Source organism: Electrophorus electricus, chromosome 11, assembly GCF_013358815.1.
Source record: "Electrophorus electricus isolate fEleEle1 chromosome 11, fEleEle1.pri, whole genome shotgun sequence".
Lineage (NCBI taxonomy): Eukaryota > Metazoa > Chordata > Actinopteri > Gymnotiformes > Gymnotidae > Electrophorus > Electrophorus electricus.
Window position 1 is genome coordinate 10,043,140 of NC_049545.1, and position 18,829 is coordinate 10,061,968.

The following is an 18,829-nucleotide window of genomic DNA, read 5'->3' on the forward strand; positions in this document are numbered from 1 at the left end:
TTAGCTATCTAGCTGGCTGGTTCATAGCCTCAATTTCTAATGATCGCCGGTAGAAGCAAAATCTCCGCAATTAATCAGTCCGCCAGAAGTGGTGGTGGGATCGTGCTTTAAATACAAACCACTGCCAGTCATCTTCTTTTTATAATTAAATAACCAAAGACGAGGTAGAAATAGAGGCTATTTATTGTATTCCTTCCGGTGTATGGTCAACCCCACAATAAAACGGTTCCGAATCCTGGTAGAAAATGGTGTGGCATTTCTGATGTTAATCTTAGATTTGAGAAACAGTTTCATAAATGCCGAGCACCCGCTCTTAAAATGTGCCAATAGCGCTCCGGGTGAGATCCAACTGGGTGCATATAATAATAATAATAATAATAATAATAATAATAATAATAATAATAATAATAATAATAATAATAAAGACTCAAATGATGTATTGGAATAGATATTGGGAAAAGTTTGGAGAGATTTTATTTACACGAATATTGAAAACTTGGCAACAGTAATCACATGTATTTGCAAAAAATGCAAAATACATTAAGGAAAATTAGAAATTAATATTTATTTGATATTTTCATCACAAAAGTGGAAAAGCAAAAATAACTAGACAACTTAAAACCAAAATAAATGTAAAAAAACAAGTTCTGTAGCTGCTCATATCAGATTTAAAGCACTGATGCTTGTTCACAAAGCGAAAATTGAAACTGCACCTTCCTACTTGATGGCATTGGTGAAAACACCATAAGCCCTTCAAGTTCAGCTTGACCAGCTTGACTCTTCTTGGTCCTGCCACCCAGGTGGTGGAATGAACTCCCAATGGCTGTCCTCCAGTGTGTTAAAAAGCAGACTGAAGTCTCATCTCTTTGCAAAACACTTGAATGTAACCTAATCATACACCTATTAAATGTACCTATATTTGCATTTGAAATGATGTTTTTGTACTGAAATGTATAGTAAATGCACTTGAATTGTCTTCATTTTAAAGTATCGTGTCATATTGCACCTCTTAATCTCACTTAAGATAGCATTCTGAGTAGACAATAAGAAACTTTTGTAAGTCTCTCTGGATAAGAGCATCTGCTGAGTACTATAAATGTACATTTAAAATGTAAGAAGAGTAACAACTACAGGATAACTAATAAAATACAAAATTCTATGCTACAAATTCTATTTCAGAGGAAAAATAGAACCACAAAAGAATGTAAAAAAGAATCCAAATCTTCTGATCTTGATCCAAATTATCTGAATTAATGAGAAAGTCAATTTCCACACTCAAACTGCCACACTGTTTGGAATTCTGTCTGGAGACAGATAGTAATAGGGTAATTTCTTCCCCTCATTGCGACTCTTGATTAATTTAGACACCTCTGACAATTTTTTCTGGAAAGTCTCCACTGCATTCTTAACTGATTTCTCAGTGAACTGTTCATCAGGATACATGCCTAAGAATAACTGTAAAGAAAACTTGTTTAGTAATGGTACCATCAATTAAATTTTTTTCCAACAATTTTTTAGTCTTCTCACATTTTTTCCAAAAATCAGTCTCAGTTGGAAGATTCCAGTTAGGCTGACCAATGAACTCACCTCATTCTCCTGGAACTGACTGAGGGCCCACACTGCTCCGAGGTGCCAGCAGGAGCGGCCGCGGTCAGGCAGACTTTCCACTATGAACTTTACATCCACCTGGCCCTTCTTAGTGGGAGGAGGCTTCCGCATGGTGGGTGGAGCATTTGGAATCCATGAACACCAGTCAAACTGGAACAGTTTGTAATTTTTGATCATGCATTTAGCTTTTAAGTACTGATGTTCAAAATTAGATATGGATTTTGAAAAAGAGGGAGTGTGTGAGTGTCCATCTTTACTTGTCCAAAGTTAATGGCAGCATGTTGTGCTGAGGCAGTAAAGATTACAACTGTCAGGTACTCCACCAGCTGCTCTCGAGTCTGCAGTGATTTAGGAAATGCTGCAAAAAATAATAGAGCAATTAAGTCATGTCATCATTCTATCCATAAGCCTATATTCTGAGTCTAAATTTTTTTTTTGTCAATTGGAAAAATGAATGGAGTTTAAAAAAATCACCTCTGTCATGCCTTCTAAACAAAAATGTTCTGACATGTTTTATCTTATGTAGCAAAATCTTTCTTCAAAATATTACTGGATTCTTTGTATTTACCCCTCTTGTATATCTTATATGCTTGTTTCAGTCGTGATAGTTTCTCACTCTGTTTTATGTTACATTTGATAGATTTACAACTAAGATTTATATTAAGTACATCTAAGTCTCTGTTTTCTATGCCTTGCGCCTCTCTGAAAGCAGGCACCAAGGTCAGGAGGTGATAACATGCTCTGAGTTGAGGCCTTCAAAGTCTCATCCAACCCCTCTCCCTATCTATCCTCCCTCTGTTCTTTCTTCCAGCTCCTCTCTCTCCTTCTTAAGTGTGAGTTCACTTCTGTGTTGTTAGACTGTTTGATGTTAGACTATAACCGTCATCCTCATGTTAAAGAAACAGATCAGAAGATAATCCACATGTGCAAATAAACCTCTACAAGATGAAGATCAGCACAGTACTGACTCTTCATTGCCAAATTTCTAACAGTTTGCTCTAAAACCTGGAATGGCATACTGACACTGCTTAGGTAAATAATGCCATTATTCTGAACCAAGAGGAATCGGCTGGGTTTTGTTCGTTGTAAGACAAAAAAGTCAGAGTCAGTCCAAGGGATACCCTCTCGGGGATTGAAGGAAGACCAATTGTTTTGGAATTTTGTTGCTGTTGCTGTGTGAGATCCTGTTACATCACTGTGACTACTGATGGGCAAGTGCCAGTGAATTTACTGAAAGATTCCTGGAAACCTGAGCCTGAACCTAATTTTAAAAGCAGCACTTTAGTTAAAGGAGGTATGGAGGTGTCTGAGTGGACTGAGTTGCAATTGAAAGAGGTAAAACCTCCATCAGCAAAAGAAAACAAAATATTTTTTTCTCCACACATTTTCCCACCGATAGACCATGGACTAGATGAGTGTAAATGGCTTAGTGGTATGCCATCAAGCATAATTCTTTTGAAGAATGCTTACTCATGATTAAGCTCTACTGGAAGTCTAACTCCTCTCAGCAAGAAGAGCAAATTGCTGGATTAGTCAGACAAAATGCCAGAGTAACCGAAGAATGTAAAAAACATGAAACATCTGCTTCAAATGCTTAGAAAACATGACAGAGGCTTGAGAGGTCATTAAATAAATGTGAACAGAAACTTAGTGACTGTGAGCAAGACAGAGACCACCTTAAGTCAGGGCAACAGACAGGACCTCAACCTGTAGTCCCTCTGTCAGGGAATCTATGTTACACCAAGGATGTGACTCCAATGGCCCAAATTGGAATGTAACCCTCTGATTATTGTATTCTTTCAGAGAAAGCTGGAAATGGTAGTAAATCAGAGGCTAATGATGCTAAGGCATCTACAATTGTGTGAGAACTAATGCACCCGCTGACTCTAGTAGCTACTGAGGTGGGAATAACAAAGATGAGATCAAGGAATTTAAGGTAGACGTGGGACATTTCCCAGGAATTCAACCATCCCAAAGAACTGAAGCTTGAATTCATTGATCTTATGCAAAGAATAAAACTGTATTCGCTACACCCTAAGGATGCATCACTATAGCAAGTCAAGTAATTAATGTGTCAGATGGCAAGAAGCTAGCTGCTACAGTATTTGAAGGTTTGGGTGCTGCTGGTACACACACTGATGATGGCAGGGAAGCTTTTAATAAGTGGATCATTCACAAATATCAGAGAGTTACTGACTAGAAGGTCACTAAATGTATAAATAAAAGGATGAGACAGTTGCTGATTTTTGTGATTGGTTTAAACAAAACCTTTTGCATCAATCTGGCTTTGGCAATCTCACTAGCGAAAACACTGATAACTCTGAATATGGGCTGCATTTTGTGCAGCTGATTGAGTCATTGAAACCAGATTTAATCAGGCCTTGTGAAACTTGTGAAAACTGGAGAAAAATTGGAGAAAATTTGGATTTGTGATTGATTTCTCCTAATATTGTTGCGATACTGATGCAGTTCGATTACAGGCATCATGCAACCAGATAATAAGAGAAAGGCATCCAGCAATATTAATGTCTTTGAGTGTTACTACTACTGTCACAAAATAGGTCACTGGGACAGAGAATATCATAAAAAGAAAGCTGACCAAGGCCACAAGGAAAAATCCAATGTCTCTAAAGAAGGTTCATAAGGGGAGTTTTTTGAGTAATAGATTTCTGCCATTTCCACAGCAGTGCAAGGAACATTTCCTTCCCCCTGTTAAACTAGTTTGCCTTGCCACTTCAGTAAATATGAAAATGATCTCTTTTTTTATTTGTAAAAAGGAGAACAGTATGTTTCTTTCTGATTGATACAGGAGCTCAAATCAATACTTTATCAGAGTAAAGTTGAGCAGCCTAAGGAGTGTCATTAACATAAATTTGTTATTGCTGAGGGGTGGGTAATGCCACTGTTTTTCTCATTCAAGCTGATCCACTTGATGTTTGCTTAGGATGTAAATTCTTTTTATATGAATTTTTGATGGGAAAACATCTTTGGAATTAATCTTTGAGCTCTCTGAACTGTTCACTGTCATTGCTGATTCCTGTGTTTGGAGTAATGTCTCTCTGAAGCAATCTGATTTTGCTGATCACCCAATCTGGTCTGCAAATAAAAATGACTGTGGTCTTCTAGACATAGAGCCAGTTCTTTTTACAGGTTGCCCCCCTTCACGAATGAAGTAATATCCAATCAATGGGGAGGAATTACAGGGTATTAAACCTGTTATAGACCAGCTTGAAAAAAGAGGCATTCTTGATAAAACACACAGTTTATCTAACAACCCACATTGGACAGTTCGCAAGACTAATGGCACGTGGTGACTCATGGTTCACTACCAAATTTCCAATCAGCATACTGACACCCCATTGACCCCATTGGCTGCTGACCCATCAACCATTTATAATGGCATACTCTCTACTCATAGCTATTTTTCTATCATTAACCTTTCTATCATTACTTTTCTATCATTAACAAGCATACTGACCCCAATCAGTTACTACCTAGGGAAAGCATGGATGACCCATCTGTTCCCATGGATGAAGCAACCACTAAATCCAGTTTGTACCTTTACTCTCGGTGTCATTGCCCTGTCATGACACAAAATTATGATCACGCAAATACAACTGGCTTTAGACTATATACTGTCCAGCTGAAGTGGAACCTTTCAATAATAGGCCCTGACTGATGCTCTACTGTTGATCCTAGCATTGAGCTTAAGGACATTTTTCAGGATTTGACTTCTCTTCATTACATTCACTCACTGGATCGGGCTCCAGGATGGTTGCGAGGACTTATGAGAGCCTATAAAAAGCCTAATTTAGTCTGTTAGGAACTTTTTTTTTTCTGGAATTCCTGCATTGTGGAACTCAGGTTTTGATTTCAATTATGAAACAATAATATGGTACAAGCAACTGGAGAGTCAGACCATGTATAAAATGCTGTCACTTTTCACAATTTATGTTTTGTGATATGAAATATTTCATAGCTGTCATGATTAGTCCCTCCCAGCTTACCCTGTCTTGTGTATTTTAGTTCCATGCCATAGTTTAGTTTTCTCCACCCCTCGCTTGATTTTCCACACCTGTCCCTCATTTAGTTCATGTATTCAAACCCTGTCTTGTGGCCTTGGTCTTGGCTGTTCATTGTTTACTTCATTGCGTTTATGTGAATGGTTGTGTTTTTTGTAGTTGTATTGAATGTTTGGATGTTAGAAAGCCCATCTGTTTTTCCTAGCCTTTGTTTTTGTTAGTCTCTGAGTTCTTCCTCATATCTGTTATAGCCTGCTTCCCCTGTTTGCTTTCATGTGTTTTGGTTGATCATGTATTCTTGTGAACTCCGTGTTGGCTCTATGACCCTGGACTACTACAACGACTCTGATTTTGGATTTGCCCATAATAAATCTTGCTCTCCTCCGTACATGCGTCCGCCTCCTCACCGCTCACTGTTACAATAGCATTGTTTTTCCTTAATCTGTATGTATTTGTCACTAAAGAAATAATAATGGCATGTAATTGATGGGGATCGTTTAATAGGCCTTTGAAGCCAATGTGTAGAAGCCAATGTGCTTTCACAGTGTCTTCAGTTAGGCCTATGACTGGTCAGAGACAGGGAAGTCTAATATAATCTGTTAGGAACATTTTTTTTTCTCTAGTTCTTGCATTGTGAAACTCAGGAAATTGTTGAGTCACCAAGATCTCTAACATTTTTGGCTTAGCTAAATTTACTTTCTGCATTGAGAAAGTAGACCTAGGGGCCATCTTTCTTTCATTATGCACCAAGCATATAGGAATAGGATAACACAGAGTATAGAAATAAACCAGGGTCATTCAGGGGCAGGGCTATTTAGACAATTTTTTGAAAAAGATGAGCTCCTTACTAACAGTGTAATATTTTTAACAATATTAACAATACTGTGACACATTTGTTCTCACCACAGTAGTCCAAATCCTGCATTCCAAAGCTGCAGACATCCTTGACGAATGCTTGTATCTCTTCATCTCTCTGCAACGTTTCATCACTGTCATAGTAGATGTTCACCACATCTGTCACAAAACTAGCAAGAAACATAAAGTATCCTAAGTGTAACAATAAATCAAATAACAGATATTTTGATCGATTTGCATTAGAGGACTTGTTATTTAATTTTCAGGTATACCCAGCAAACTTCTTTGGCTACCTTTTGACAATTTCCCATACTTTAATGCCATCATCTCTGTAGTAATAGTATGGCAGATCTTCCTGGCTGTCCATGCCACGATCCTTTATGGCCTCAGGAAAGCACAGCGACTTGTAAGTAAATGTCTTCATGGCCTTCTGGACCAGCTGTACATGTCCACCTCCACCTGTTCCATTAGCCTACACACACACACACACACACACACACACACACACACACACACACACACACACACAAACCCAAATAAACAAACAAACAAAAAACATAAATTAGGTACACTATAATTAACATTATAATTATAGTTTAAATAGTAAGGATTAGGTTTACTTTATTAAATAAGACTTCAATAAGTAAAAGCAGAGATTCAGCAAAAGCAGAGTTATACGCTACATTTTTAGTACAGTCTAAGAGAACACTAACAAGATTACTAAAGATTCTCATCTTACCTTGTCAAAGATGCCACATTCACAAATAAGCTGCTCTCGTGCTTTGGTGTTGATTGCAATTGTGAAACGAACATGTGGTACAAGCAACTGGAGGTTCAGACCATGTATAAAATGCTGTCACTCTTCACAAAATATATGCATTGTGATGTGAAACATTTTAAAGCACTTTTTTGTAATGTATGATGAAGAAAAAGAAATATACACACCTTGTACACTGGATGGACAGCAGGCAGCTGTCTGTACATGGCGATGGCAAATACCTCAGATATTAGATGGGTCTTGAGAAGGTGTGTCACAGTTTGGTGTACATGAAAGTCTGCAGACCTCACCCAGATCTTGGCTAGCAGCCAGTCATATTCATCATCACTGGGAAGAAAGATTGGGCTGTCTTCCCCTGGGGTTTGACTCAGCTTTTAAAACATTTTAAAACATATTATGCCAATATCATCAAACTCTGGAAATTAGAAGTAAAATACTACTATCCATTAAATTGAGCTATGGTATACATGTTACAATATTTGACCTTTAAAAAGTAACCCTACATGTAAATTAATATGCTAAAAGGAGGCACACCTGTATCCGTTTTTGGGGACAAGGTTTTCTCAGATTTTTTTAAATGTATGAATATTCCATTATGTTTATTATGTTGATTCTATTTACTTGGTTAAAATTGGACTTATAAATATCATTTGTAGTAGATTTGTAGTGGTGAATTACATTTGAATTACACTGTTGCATTAAATGAAATGATCTGATTCAGATGGAAATTCTAGGAGGAATGTTTTGAATATTGTACAAAGTATATAAGCTATATATACCTGTATGGCAATCGGAAGAATTTTATTCTGGCTGTTCTTGTACAGCAGGCAAATGGGTGAAGCCAAATATTGCATAGTACATGGATCTGTAGCATTAGGTGTTACATCCTCCATTATTGCATAGTCTGCTATGTACAAGTTTCCTTCCTGTAGACCACAAATCAAATGCTTGGGCTGTTAGAAACAGGTTATGGTGATAGTGTTTAGTCATGCATCATAGAGCTACATTAGAAGTTACCAAGTTACTTACCTTAAGTTCCTCCTCCAAGGTGAGGTCTCTTTCCAAGCAGTCGGCTACCATTTCATGTATGACTGGAAACTTACTGGGAATGTTTGTACACTTCTGGATTATTACAGGGTTACAGCCATTTAAGAACTGGTATCCAAACATAAAGTCTTCCTTCCAGTGCTGCATCACGTACTCTGCCCACAAGGAAAATGACCATAGCCATAAGTTACCTTTTGTTAGACATGCAGTTTATCTTCTTTTTTTAATGGTAATGACACACTCATGATTTTACCACTCCTTAACACTGACATGATGTGATAGTGAATCAGCTCTTGGCTTTCAGTATTAAGCAGTAGAGCCTTGTTAATCATTGTAGGCCACATTTTTGTAACCACTGAACAATTACTTCCGGGAATAAGAACTGAGTATTAGGGCTTTAGAGGAAGATTCAAACATTATACAGATGGAAGAGTCAACCTGTACCTGAGATTGTATTCTTGATTCTTACAAATATTCTCTCAAAATCTGCAAATTCTCCCCAGGAGGACTGAAACATGTGCATGAACTGGTTAATACACAGGTTCTCTATTCTGAAAGAAGAAGAAAGGCCACGTTAGTTCATTTGTTCATTCAAATGTAATTACTGTATAAATGAAAAACATCCCAATGAAAAGAATGATTTTAGTGGATTTACAAGTTATTTGAGCCTAATTGTTCAGAAACCATGGTTTATGAGCTACTTCCTGCATTTCCATTATATTGATTCTAACTGTATTCTAAATTATTAGACATAAGGCAAAGATATGTACTCAGACAGAAAACCACTCTGTGCACCACATAGACTATTTACTTTATATGGCCATTTTAGCCCTTCATCTTTCTCAAAGTCATGCTGCAGCTGCAAGATAGGATTCTCAATAATAAATAACTCATGCATACATTTACAGTGTAAAGTCAATGTGAAAGTAATCTCAAATCTGAAAATGAGGGGGATTAGCCCTGGTACTAATTCTAATTCAAGAAACAAAAACCAGGATTCAAATTATATATGGCAGCTATGGACACCCATTGCTAAGGTTATCAGAGATTACAGGAGCACTTTAACAACATAGGTTTATATGCTCCCTGCCTATCATTATAGTTGCACATTTTTTTAGAAACAGGGTCCAGAATGGGTTTGAACATGTCCATGGATTTTTAGGCAGTACATGCTTTTGGAAGCCAGCTCCTGTTTCTTAATGCCCCACCCCATTAGTTCTGGCAGTCTTTTCCTGATTTAGCCACCCCTGATTTCTCCTTAAATCTTAGATTCTTATGACATTTTAGTTTCTTAAATGTCACAGGCAGGAAACAAGGCATGAGTGACAACATAGTGACAGTATTTGTATTCAGCTTTAGAGTGAATTACATGCAAATGTGGCTAGAGCTAACAGTACAATAACTGTCCTGTTGGAAAGTCCAGGGGTGTGAGTTCTATGGCTGTAGATGTTAATCTGTAACTATGAAATGTATTCATGCCATCACACATTCATGTATCACTCACGCTTTAGTGTAGTTGAGAGCGAAATCCACTCCTTTCTCACTGTCAAACTGGATATCTCGAGGTAGATCTTTATGGCTTAGCGCATCGATGCTCATCGGGAAGCCTGGATGCCACTCCTTCCATCTTTAACAAGAAACATTAGATCCTAGTTGCTATTATCTGTGCTAAACTATTGACAAAATCATTGAAAGAATAGGCATAGCATAGCACCAAAAAAGGAGAATTGGAGTGCAAATTATCCAGTAATAAGATCACAGTATCTTAAATGCTGAACATATAAGATAATTTCATGTACTTCAAAAAATTGCTCAAATGTAACTGTTTAATCTGTTCTAATTTTATTATTTATTTTGCATAGTTCTGACTATAAATGAAGTTGGAATAAAGTGAATGATTTTGGACAAACACTGGAATAAAAGTAATATTTGGTGTTTAGTACATGTAATTTAAGCATGTAATTTAAGATTATTACTTTAGTTTATGGGTGTTATGTGTTTGGCACTTTTAGATCAGACCTGTAAGTCTTTTGACGTATTTCCAGCTCTTTGCGCCTGTGCTGTTTCGCCACCCTAGTTTTATCATCCTGTGGCAAGTGTGCTACAAAACACACAGAGGAAGCACACTGTCATGAAACTGTCATAAGAATACAAAACAGTTTAGCAAGTGGCATGAATCAGATAAAGCAAAAAGACTCTACCTCTACCATCTCGAAGGATCACTTCTTTATCATCGACTACCCAGCGAAAGCATGGAAACTCAATATAATCTCCAGAGGGGGTCTTCACTGCAATATATTTACAGTACCAGTCATCATGCACCCAGTATTTCATCTTTTCAATCTTCACCAATTCAATGTCACCCAGGTTCTCCTCCACACTGACAGCATATGAGTCCACCTTGGATTAGAAACGTTGAAAGGCATTAGCTAAATAATTCAAGGCAAGTTTAATTCTTTATACAATTATTAAAATTATTAACAAATTATTCTCCTTTTTGAGAAAATATACTACCTAATATGTGATGTATGAAAAAAAATAGTTTATTTGCTACTGTTAAATATATCATGCATATATAAACTAATGTTTTTTATTCATTTGTTTATTGCATATTTATCTCCCTTTTGCATTCACCTATTTTTACATTAAAAAAAAAAGATCTATTACTTATTCATTTATTTTTCCTGAAGTGAAAATCAATAACATAACTCAACATTTAGTGTGTTCTAAACTAAAGGACTATCTGTCCTTTCCAGGAGCATCAAGTGGTAATGGACAGAATATGATGAAGTAGATGAATGTAGATGAAGAGCAACATGTATTTTGCCAGCAGTATTTAGGAATCTCCTTCTGTCTTCATACCACCAAAGAAAAGTCCCTGCAACTCACAATTTTTAAGAGATCTTACCGCTCCTCTTTCAAAGTCGTTATACAGGGGTTTATCCAGCAGAGTTCTCTCACTGCTACCCTCTGTCCCCACGAGAGTCATGTAGATGTAATCATCAGTCCCTGCAAACCACTGGGTGCCTGTTGCGACGGTCACTGTGTAGCTAGGCATGGTGCTCGTATATGACAAAGAGATGTGCTTCCACTGTTAACCTCTGCTGCCTCTCAAAGAATGTATTTCCCCTTTCACATTTCAACCATACAGCCTTGATCTATCCAGATAGAACATGCAAACGCAACACACACTTTTAGAGACTAGGCTCCACCCATTACTTACTCACATGAAAATAATAGTGAATGTGTATCGTTACTTCCTTAAGGTCAGTCACAGGGAAGTATAGCTTCTAGATGACTTTTTGTTAAAGAAGGTTTTTAAAAATGTATTTTACAAATTTGTACAAATATCATATCATCTATTTGAGATCACTATGATTATCTGATCACTACTAGTTATCGAATCTATAACACAGTGTTAGCTGCTGAACCTCACTGATAAAAGATAAGACAGCTCAGGAAATGTGAGGAACGGAAATAAAACCAGCTACACTGCGGTTTTGTTTTTTATGAAGATAGATGATGTATTTTTAGAATGTAACAAAAAGTCTAGACTTTCTTTAAATTTGTTATTAATTTGCTACTCTTTTGGAGGAAGAAATGAGAAAAACTTTAATAATTTAATAATTGTAACAACTGTAATTGTATAAACAGCTTCTTAATGTGCAAATCACACATGTGCAAGTCTTGCTCATAACTTTATTTGCCATATAACTTGGAAAAATGTAAAATAGGAAAAAATGTGTAAAACAAGCTCAAAGAGGGTTTTGTATGCAACATATTTACTAGTCAAATAAGCCACCACCTCTTGATGCAAATGCAAATAAGTGGGAAGAAACCAGAATGCATTCTCTCACTACTATAAAGGGAAGCATGCATTGTGCCTGATATACCCACAGTATCATGTTGGAATCAGGACATGGGATGAGAACATATGCATTTGCATTTTCCAAACAAATATGAGAAGAAAAAAACAAACAAAACTTGGGGGGGGAGCCAAAAGTACATAAGTAAAAAAGGAGCTCTCAGTCCAGACACATCCTGGAGCATACATGACAACATGGAGGAAATAATTAATGCTACAGTCCAGCATGAAACAATAAAACAGTAAACAAATTGCAATGACTCATCTTGAAACATACGATACTCTCAAAACGTGTAATTGTGGAATATGTTGTGTTGTTTTGATATTACTGCTCTCTCACATGTACTCCTGTGATTTTAGACATTCAGCTGAACTCTGAAGACCTGCAGATGGGAAGTTACCATAAGACTTGAATACTGTTACGCATGACGGGGGGAAAACAGCTAGCATTCAAGTGGATTCCTGTATCATTTTCTAAACATCACGATTGAGAGCGTAAAATGTCACAGTGTCACACAAACTGCTCTCCGATTATAGGAACCTTCTTACTTTAGATGAAAGGCTTGCACATGATCAGCTACCCAAAAAGAGAACACCAGGATCTAAAACAACAGAAGTTCTGAAAACATCTAGAAAAATTTTTAGATTCACAAGAACACTAAATAAAAACGTATAAAAATTAACATTGGTTTCACTCCATTTGATTCTAAAAATAAATAAATAAATAACTTTGGGCCCAGACAAGGACTAATGGCTAAACATTGTCATCCTAGCATTCCATTTTGGAATGGGAAGCCATCAGATCTGAGACATGAAATGAGGGACTCAAAGAAAAGGACGATTAACAGCATGCACTATTCACAAATCTACACATATCACAATGTTTTATTCAAATAAAATGTACATTTAATTGATGTAAGCACAGGACAAAAGGCATGACATTATAAAGTAAAAAAGTCATTTTTACTGAGCAGTAGTTCAATACCAATGAAATTTATTTTCTGACAAAATTCAAACTTGACTCTGCCTTACAAATAAAATACATTCAAATGGCTAAAATTACTTTCTCAATCTTTGAAATATAATTACATCAGCACATTTTTCCAAAATATACCATGCAAAAATGATGCCACTGTGACCATTTGATTTAAATAATTTTAAAAAGTGAATCCCAGTACATCAAAACAGCGAGCACATTATCAATGATTGCACAAGCTCCCCCACATCAATGAGTCATGTTCCTGACTAAACAGTGGTGTATATGGCAAGTCTCAAATTAGTTACTTCCCTCCAGCCACAGACAACAAACAGAGGCACACATTATGCTAGAGAGAACAGCAGCTGTATGCTAAAGGCATGTGTAGTGCATCCAGGACAATACCCTGGGGTTTACAAGCAAATCACTGATAAAGTGCTGGTTCAGCTCAAGGGTAAATCTGAGTGACTCTTGAGACATATGCCTAAATATCTGAGAAGCTGAGAAGTCAAAACAGAGGTCTAAAAGTGTGATGTGTATAGTTGTTGGCCGTTTTGTTTCCCCATACTGAGGCTGAAATTAATAGCCCCACCCGCTTAAAATGGCTGTCCAAGTGGACTTCACTGGAGCCTCCAGGTGAGCTAAAAGATGAAAATGCTAAGACAAAGGATTTTTCAATCAAGGATCTGGAAAGATAAGCATCATGGGGCTTCCTGACAATCACCACTATAACAACTAACAGAAACAAAGCTAACAATGCAGTGGTGTTCCTTTATATAACTGATCCGATTACCTCTGTTGTTAGCAAGGGGGAGGGGGGGGGGGGAATTATATATAAACATCAGCTTTTTCAATAGGAATACACATCATTCCAATCAATCAACATAAAGGGAGATTTGGAATATCACGTAAGCAGAAGGCGGCAATCCAATGTCAATCTGAGACATGAGACTGACACATGACAAATACTACTATTACAGAGCTAGTTCTTATGTAGGCCATTTTCCTTATGGTGATTCCAGTGATATACGTTTGTGATCCTTATTCGCTTTCAGAATTTAGAGTGGAATATAGCTTTGACATGCTCACATATGCAGTACTTAGATATACACAGCAGACAGAAGAAAGACTTATTGTGTATTACTTGTTTTACTCACACAAGACATGTGAGATGGTGGAATACTGACTGGTTAAAGTAGATTGTTCAGTGCAACCATCATGTGATTAGATCACATACAGTTATGGCATTGACAAAACCACATAAAAACAGACTAATGCTTCAATTACTAAGTGAGAAACTGGCTGTTGCTCCAAGCTAAAGGTTGCCTGAGATGGAGTTGGTGGAATTGGTCACCAGATTGTACAAGAAGTGCTCCCAGAAGCTTGTTGAAACCTTGTTGCCACGGAGCTGAGGATCACTAACTGCTGCTCCTCTAGTTTAAGTGCAGGACTTGCTTCATGAACTCATATGTAGTGAAGGCAACAGCTTGGGATGGTACACAGCGGATATAGTTGAGGGAAAGGCCACGGTAGAGTCCTTTTGTAATCCCATACTGACTGTACACATGCTTAAGGGTGTTTGTCAGGGTACTGCATTTTAAAAGAGGGGGGAAAATGAGTTATAAACACATTAAGAACATTAGGATGAATCAGCATTTTCTGCATATTAGTCAGGCTTATTATGCATAGGCTTGTGGCATGCCAGTCATATCTTCTGTGCTGCTGACTGATTAAAATTGCAAGGCATCCTGGCTGTCTCCTTCATATTACACTAGAGGCTAGATAGAAAAAGTAAAATGTAACATTTTGCAAAAGCTGAGGTGGATCAATCAAGACAAGGAACTATTTTAAATCACAAAAGACACTTACAGACATCTATCAGAGTCAGGAAGCACTGCTCCTAACTGCATTCTCCGCCGGGCAACATCCAGAGGATACCTAGCTCAAATAAGACATTCAACAAAAAGAAAAAAGGTGTAACACTTTTCCATTTTTAGGATGGAGCATTACAATTACAAATGCTTGGTTTTTCGAACTCTCAAACATGCTGGTCTCCTCCATCATGTTAACCCACAAAAATGTGCTGTCAGAATGTAGGTCACAATCAAGGTCTTTGTAACTGTATTTTATACATTTTCATGAATTGTAAACTTTTGCAATGTCTCCCAGAGCACACAAATAACAGCATGAACACAGCACTTCCTCGCAGTTACAGTGCAGCAGAGATTTAGGGTGAAACAAATTCAAGAAACATGTTAAAGCTGTGTGCTTTTTAAAAGGACTTCTCTACCACAGTCCTCCCAGCCTGCCAGTTTTTTCTGCATACATGAAACAGAAGAATAAGCAAAGCCCTATACATGGGTGTCTTTATAGGGTGTAGCTTTGCTTCTACTGATTAATTCTATGGAACTTCAAAATAAACTTCCATTTAAAATTTACTCCTAAAGTGTTTGCAAAAAACAAAAATGGCAGATCACATAACAGTACATCAAGAAAGCTACTGTCCTTCAAATCCTACACATGAAATCACTATATAGCATATACACAATATGGTACAAATTTGTATATGTGCAATATAGTAAATGCCTGATATAGTATACGCACGATAAAGTTTGAGCGATAGCCCCAGCGATCCCTCCACAAAGCAAGTTGACATGAGTCTTCAGAACCAGGACATCAGGATTGTCGAGGGATGGTTTGCCCAAGAGCTCAGGGAAGTGATGGAGCCCCAGACTCTTCAGTGTCCCAAATGTGAAAAAGGAAAATCCTGAAAGAAATAGATCACAGCAATTTATTCTGTTATATAAAATAATACGCTAAACAGAAGAATTCTGTGCATGTGACACTCTTTGGAGTGGCGATCAATTTAAAAAGGTTAACCTGCATAGGGAGCCATGCCAATGATGGTTGGTGTTAATCCACGATAGAATCCAGAGATGCCACCCTCCTTGTTAGAGAAAGCACAGTTGGAAAAAGAAACACAGGCAGGAAACTCTCTATCAAACCCATTTCCTCGCTTATACCTTCAGGTAGATGGTGTAAAAGGCGTTTGCTATGCCAGTGTAGCGATGCTCGCCAGTCACCTGAAAGGCTAAACGAGCTCGGATCACATCGAGAGGATAAGTGCAAATGACTGCAGTCATTCCTGGAGAAGACATGCAAGCACAAAAAAGCGAAGCCAACGGCAGCTTTAAATATCCCCTTGGAGACCTAATTAACTTAATTACTAACTTAATTAACTGATGAACTTTCTCATTTATTTAGGTTGGTGGGGGAGATTGCACACCTGCCAAAGAACCAGCCATAAGTCGGTGAATGTGCCCAGATATACCAAGCTTTGTACTAAGGAACTAAGCATACAAATGAACACAATACATTATCTGCCCTTTTTCCATCTACATACATACATTATGTAAACTTTTTAAACAAATAAATGACATGAGTTACCTTCTTGTAGTTGTCAAAGGCCATAAACTGAATGGCTCCATATGGGAATATTCTCACCATCATTGCCCCATTCCCTTTGTACAAACCAAGGAAGCCCTCTTTTTTTGGCACAGCCCTGAGAGTAGCAAAAACCCCTAAAAAAAAAAAAAAAGGTACATAGGATTGGTTTTATATTCAAAAGCTTATAACAACAAAAACTACCTTCTTGATTTTCTTTGTTTTAGGCATGAACTAACTTACCCAAGTGTTTGTAATGAGGATTATGAGCTTGAAGTAAGATTTTCACTCTATCCAGAGGTGCAATGGTGGTCTTGGCACAACATCCTGCTACACCTACATACACACACAAAAAAAGTTACATCAATTACATCAAGGTCACCCAAACGATTCAGGCCCCTAAGCCAAAACAACAAAAGCAAAAGCAACAACTTTCATAATTATGCATGTGAGGTACATGCAAGTCATGACACTTTCAAAGCACAGGTCACCCTGCATGCCAAAAATTTTTTTTTTTTTAAATATATATATATATATATATATATATATATATATATATATATATATATATATATTTAATATTTTGGCTACTGTGAAGAAAATTTGTGACCAAAGATATTTTTCAGATCACATCAGGCAGACTCTACATACTGCCGAGCGAATTAATATACAAGCTTGCTTCCAGACTTCTGTTTGAACCATTTATTCAACTAGAAGCGAAACTGACTGACGTTACCTCCTGCTACAAATGAGCGGAGCCAGTAGTAGAGGTCGAACTGAGTAGGGCCTTGAATTTGAGGCTGACCAGCTGAGGCCACTGAAGCCTCTGTCGCCATGCTGTCAGTATCAGTACTCCAGTACAGCCATGTCTTCTGAGCACTCTGAAACATAAAAAAACCATTTAAGCTATAATGATAAACCGACCTCTTTAAAAATAATAATAATAATAATAATAATAATTAAAAAAAGTCCTATATATGAGGTGTGACAAATGAAAACAAAATGTAAATAAGAATCATTACAATTAGCTACAATATGCTTCTGATTCATGAGAAAGTTTTGTGCTTGATGCTCAAATAACATGTTGCAAGTACAAAATAGGGAACCAAATAAGAAACAGTCATCTACCTTAGGTCAATCCGTTGCTATTATTATAATTCATGAGAAAGTGACATGACTGCTGAAAGAACATTTTACATTTGTTTTTCTATGTTTAGCTAGGTTGGTGATTTTGTTCTCAAAAGGATAAATAGCTGATTAGAAGATTACAATTACAAGTTTTGGTCAATACAAGTCATTTAGGTGTAAAAATGATTAATTTCTCTAACTGATTCAGTTAAAAAAAAACAACTAAGATTCCGCTCAGGTCTGGGAACGTCTGCTTTGTAAACCAGTTATTTTAATATGCAAGATGATATTTTGCAACAATTCACCAAGTACTGCGCACACCAGAAAACGCAAACTGCAGTCCTACCCAAGAAGGTTAACTGACGTTTGATGTTGAGGCTAGTAGTTCTTCCTGGTACAAAGTAAATGGTGTATGTGTGTGTTTGAGTAACGTTAGCTAGCTAGGTAGCCTTTATTCCAATTGTGTATTTTCATTTTCGACACGAGCAACCCTTCCGGAACACAATAATTGAAGATTCGTAGCTAAATCTCCATACGTATGTGTGAAATCCATATTGTTACTTTTTTATACGGCATAGATAGCTAGCTATACTAGCTAGATAGCTAACTACATCGGTTTGGCGAGCTAGCAATTAAAATTACAGTATCGGTTCAATAGCTAAATGCAACCTAATGGGTTTAATTTTAATGTTTTCATTTTTACCACAATTACAAATCCTATATCATACAAATGAGTTTACTCACACAGGGAAATCAGGATATTAAGACCAAACTTGCCATGTGCCTCTTGAAATTTCATTGGTTATCCATCTCTAGTGTCCTTCATGGTTACCTTTCCTGTCGCAGAATGGTGACGTCATAAAAAAAAAAACTGCCGAATATCCACAGGAGTGAATGCGGCATGTGTATGACAGTTTATCTTAAATACTGCAGTAATTTCTTAAATGAGTCAAAGTAAATTGTCTCCCCCACCTCCGCATTCCCATTGAACTCTATTCAATTACAACAGTGTAAATACAGTCACTCAATACAACGGATAGAGCTATAACTGCAATTTGCCTAAAACCGAAGCGGACTGCCATAGCTAGAAATGTAGCCTACATAAA

General features: G+C 37.1%; 2 protein-coding genes across 4 annotated transcripts; both read right to left on the bottom strand.

Annotated features, from left to right (window-relative positions):
• Positions 1-472: 472 nt before the first annotated feature.
• On the bottom strand, positions 473-11,414 carry alox5a (arachidonate 5-lipoxygenase a). The gene is made up of 14 exons (XM_027026971.2): positions 11,219-11,414; positions 10,512-10,710; positions 10,330-10,411; positions 9,815-9,937; positions 8,755-8,861; positions 8,293-8,465; positions 8,043-8,189; positions 7,431-7,634; positions 7,225-7,311; positions 6,779-6,957; positions 6,534-6,655; positions 1,866-1,966; positions 1,588-1,758; positions 473-1,455 (listed from the first exon to the last, which is right to left on the bottom strand). The coding sequence occupies exons 1-14, from the start codon at positions 11,366-11,368 to the stop codon at positions 1,276-1,278; spliced, it is 2,025 nt and encodes a 674-aa protein (XP_026882772.1). The 5' UTR covers positions 11,369-11,414; the 3' UTR covers positions 473-1,275.
• Positions 11,415-11,991: 577 nt separating this feature from the next.
• Positions 11,992-18,577, bottom strand: slc25a16 (solute carrier family 25 member 16). 3 transcript variants are annotated; one of them, XM_035531827.1, is made up of 10 exons: positions 18,468-18,577; positions 17,332-17,476; positions 16,839-16,931; positions 16,599-16,732; positions 16,438-16,501; positions 16,175-16,296; positions 16,032-16,098; positions 15,756-15,918; positions 15,021-15,089; positions 11,992-14,741 (listed from the first exon to the last, which is right to left on the bottom strand). In XM_035531827.1, exons 2-10 carry the CDS (start codon positions 17,429-17,431, stop codon positions 14,585-14,587), a joined length of 969 nt encoding a protein of 322 aa, XP_035387720.1. In that variant the 5' UTR covers positions 17,432-17,476; positions 18,468-18,577; the 3' UTR covers positions 11,992-14,584. The 3 variants fall into 3 exon arrangements, with proteins under 3 accessions (XP_035387720.1, XP_035387721.1, XP_035387719.1); XM_035531828.1 differs by having other exon boundaries at positions 16,235-16,296; positions 18,501-18,566; XM_035531826.1 differs by having other exon boundaries at positions 18,501-18,566.
• Positions 18,578-18,829: the final 252 nt, after the last annotated feature.

What these genes read in the sequence shown, in the direction of transcription:
- alox5a (XM_027026971.2), bottom strand. Translation starts at nt 11,368, where the DNA reads ATGCCTAGCTACACAGTGACCGTCGCAACAGGCACCCAGTGGTTTGCA. An exon ending in GTATGGGAAATTGTCAAAAG is followed by an intron (nt 6,656 to 6,778) that starts GTAGCCAAAGAA and finishes GTTTCTTGCTAG; the next exon opens with TTTTGTGACAGATGTGGTGA. An exon ending in GCAGGATTTGGACTACTGTG is followed by an intron (nt 1,967 to 6,533) that starts GTGAGAACAAAT and finishes TATTTTTTGCAG; the next exon opens with CATTTCCTAAATCACTGCAG.
- slc25a16 (XM_035531826.1), bottom strand. An exon ending in TTTACACCATCTACCTGAAG is followed by an intron (nt 16,099 to 16,174) that starts GTATAAGCGAGG and finishes TTCTCTAACAAG; the next exon opens with GAGGGTGGCATCTCTGGATT. An exon ending in TGGCATGGCTCCCTATGCAG is followed by an intron (nt 15,919 to 16,031) that starts GTTAACCTTTTT and finishes TATTTCTTTCAG; the next exon opens with GATTTTCCTTTTTCACATTT.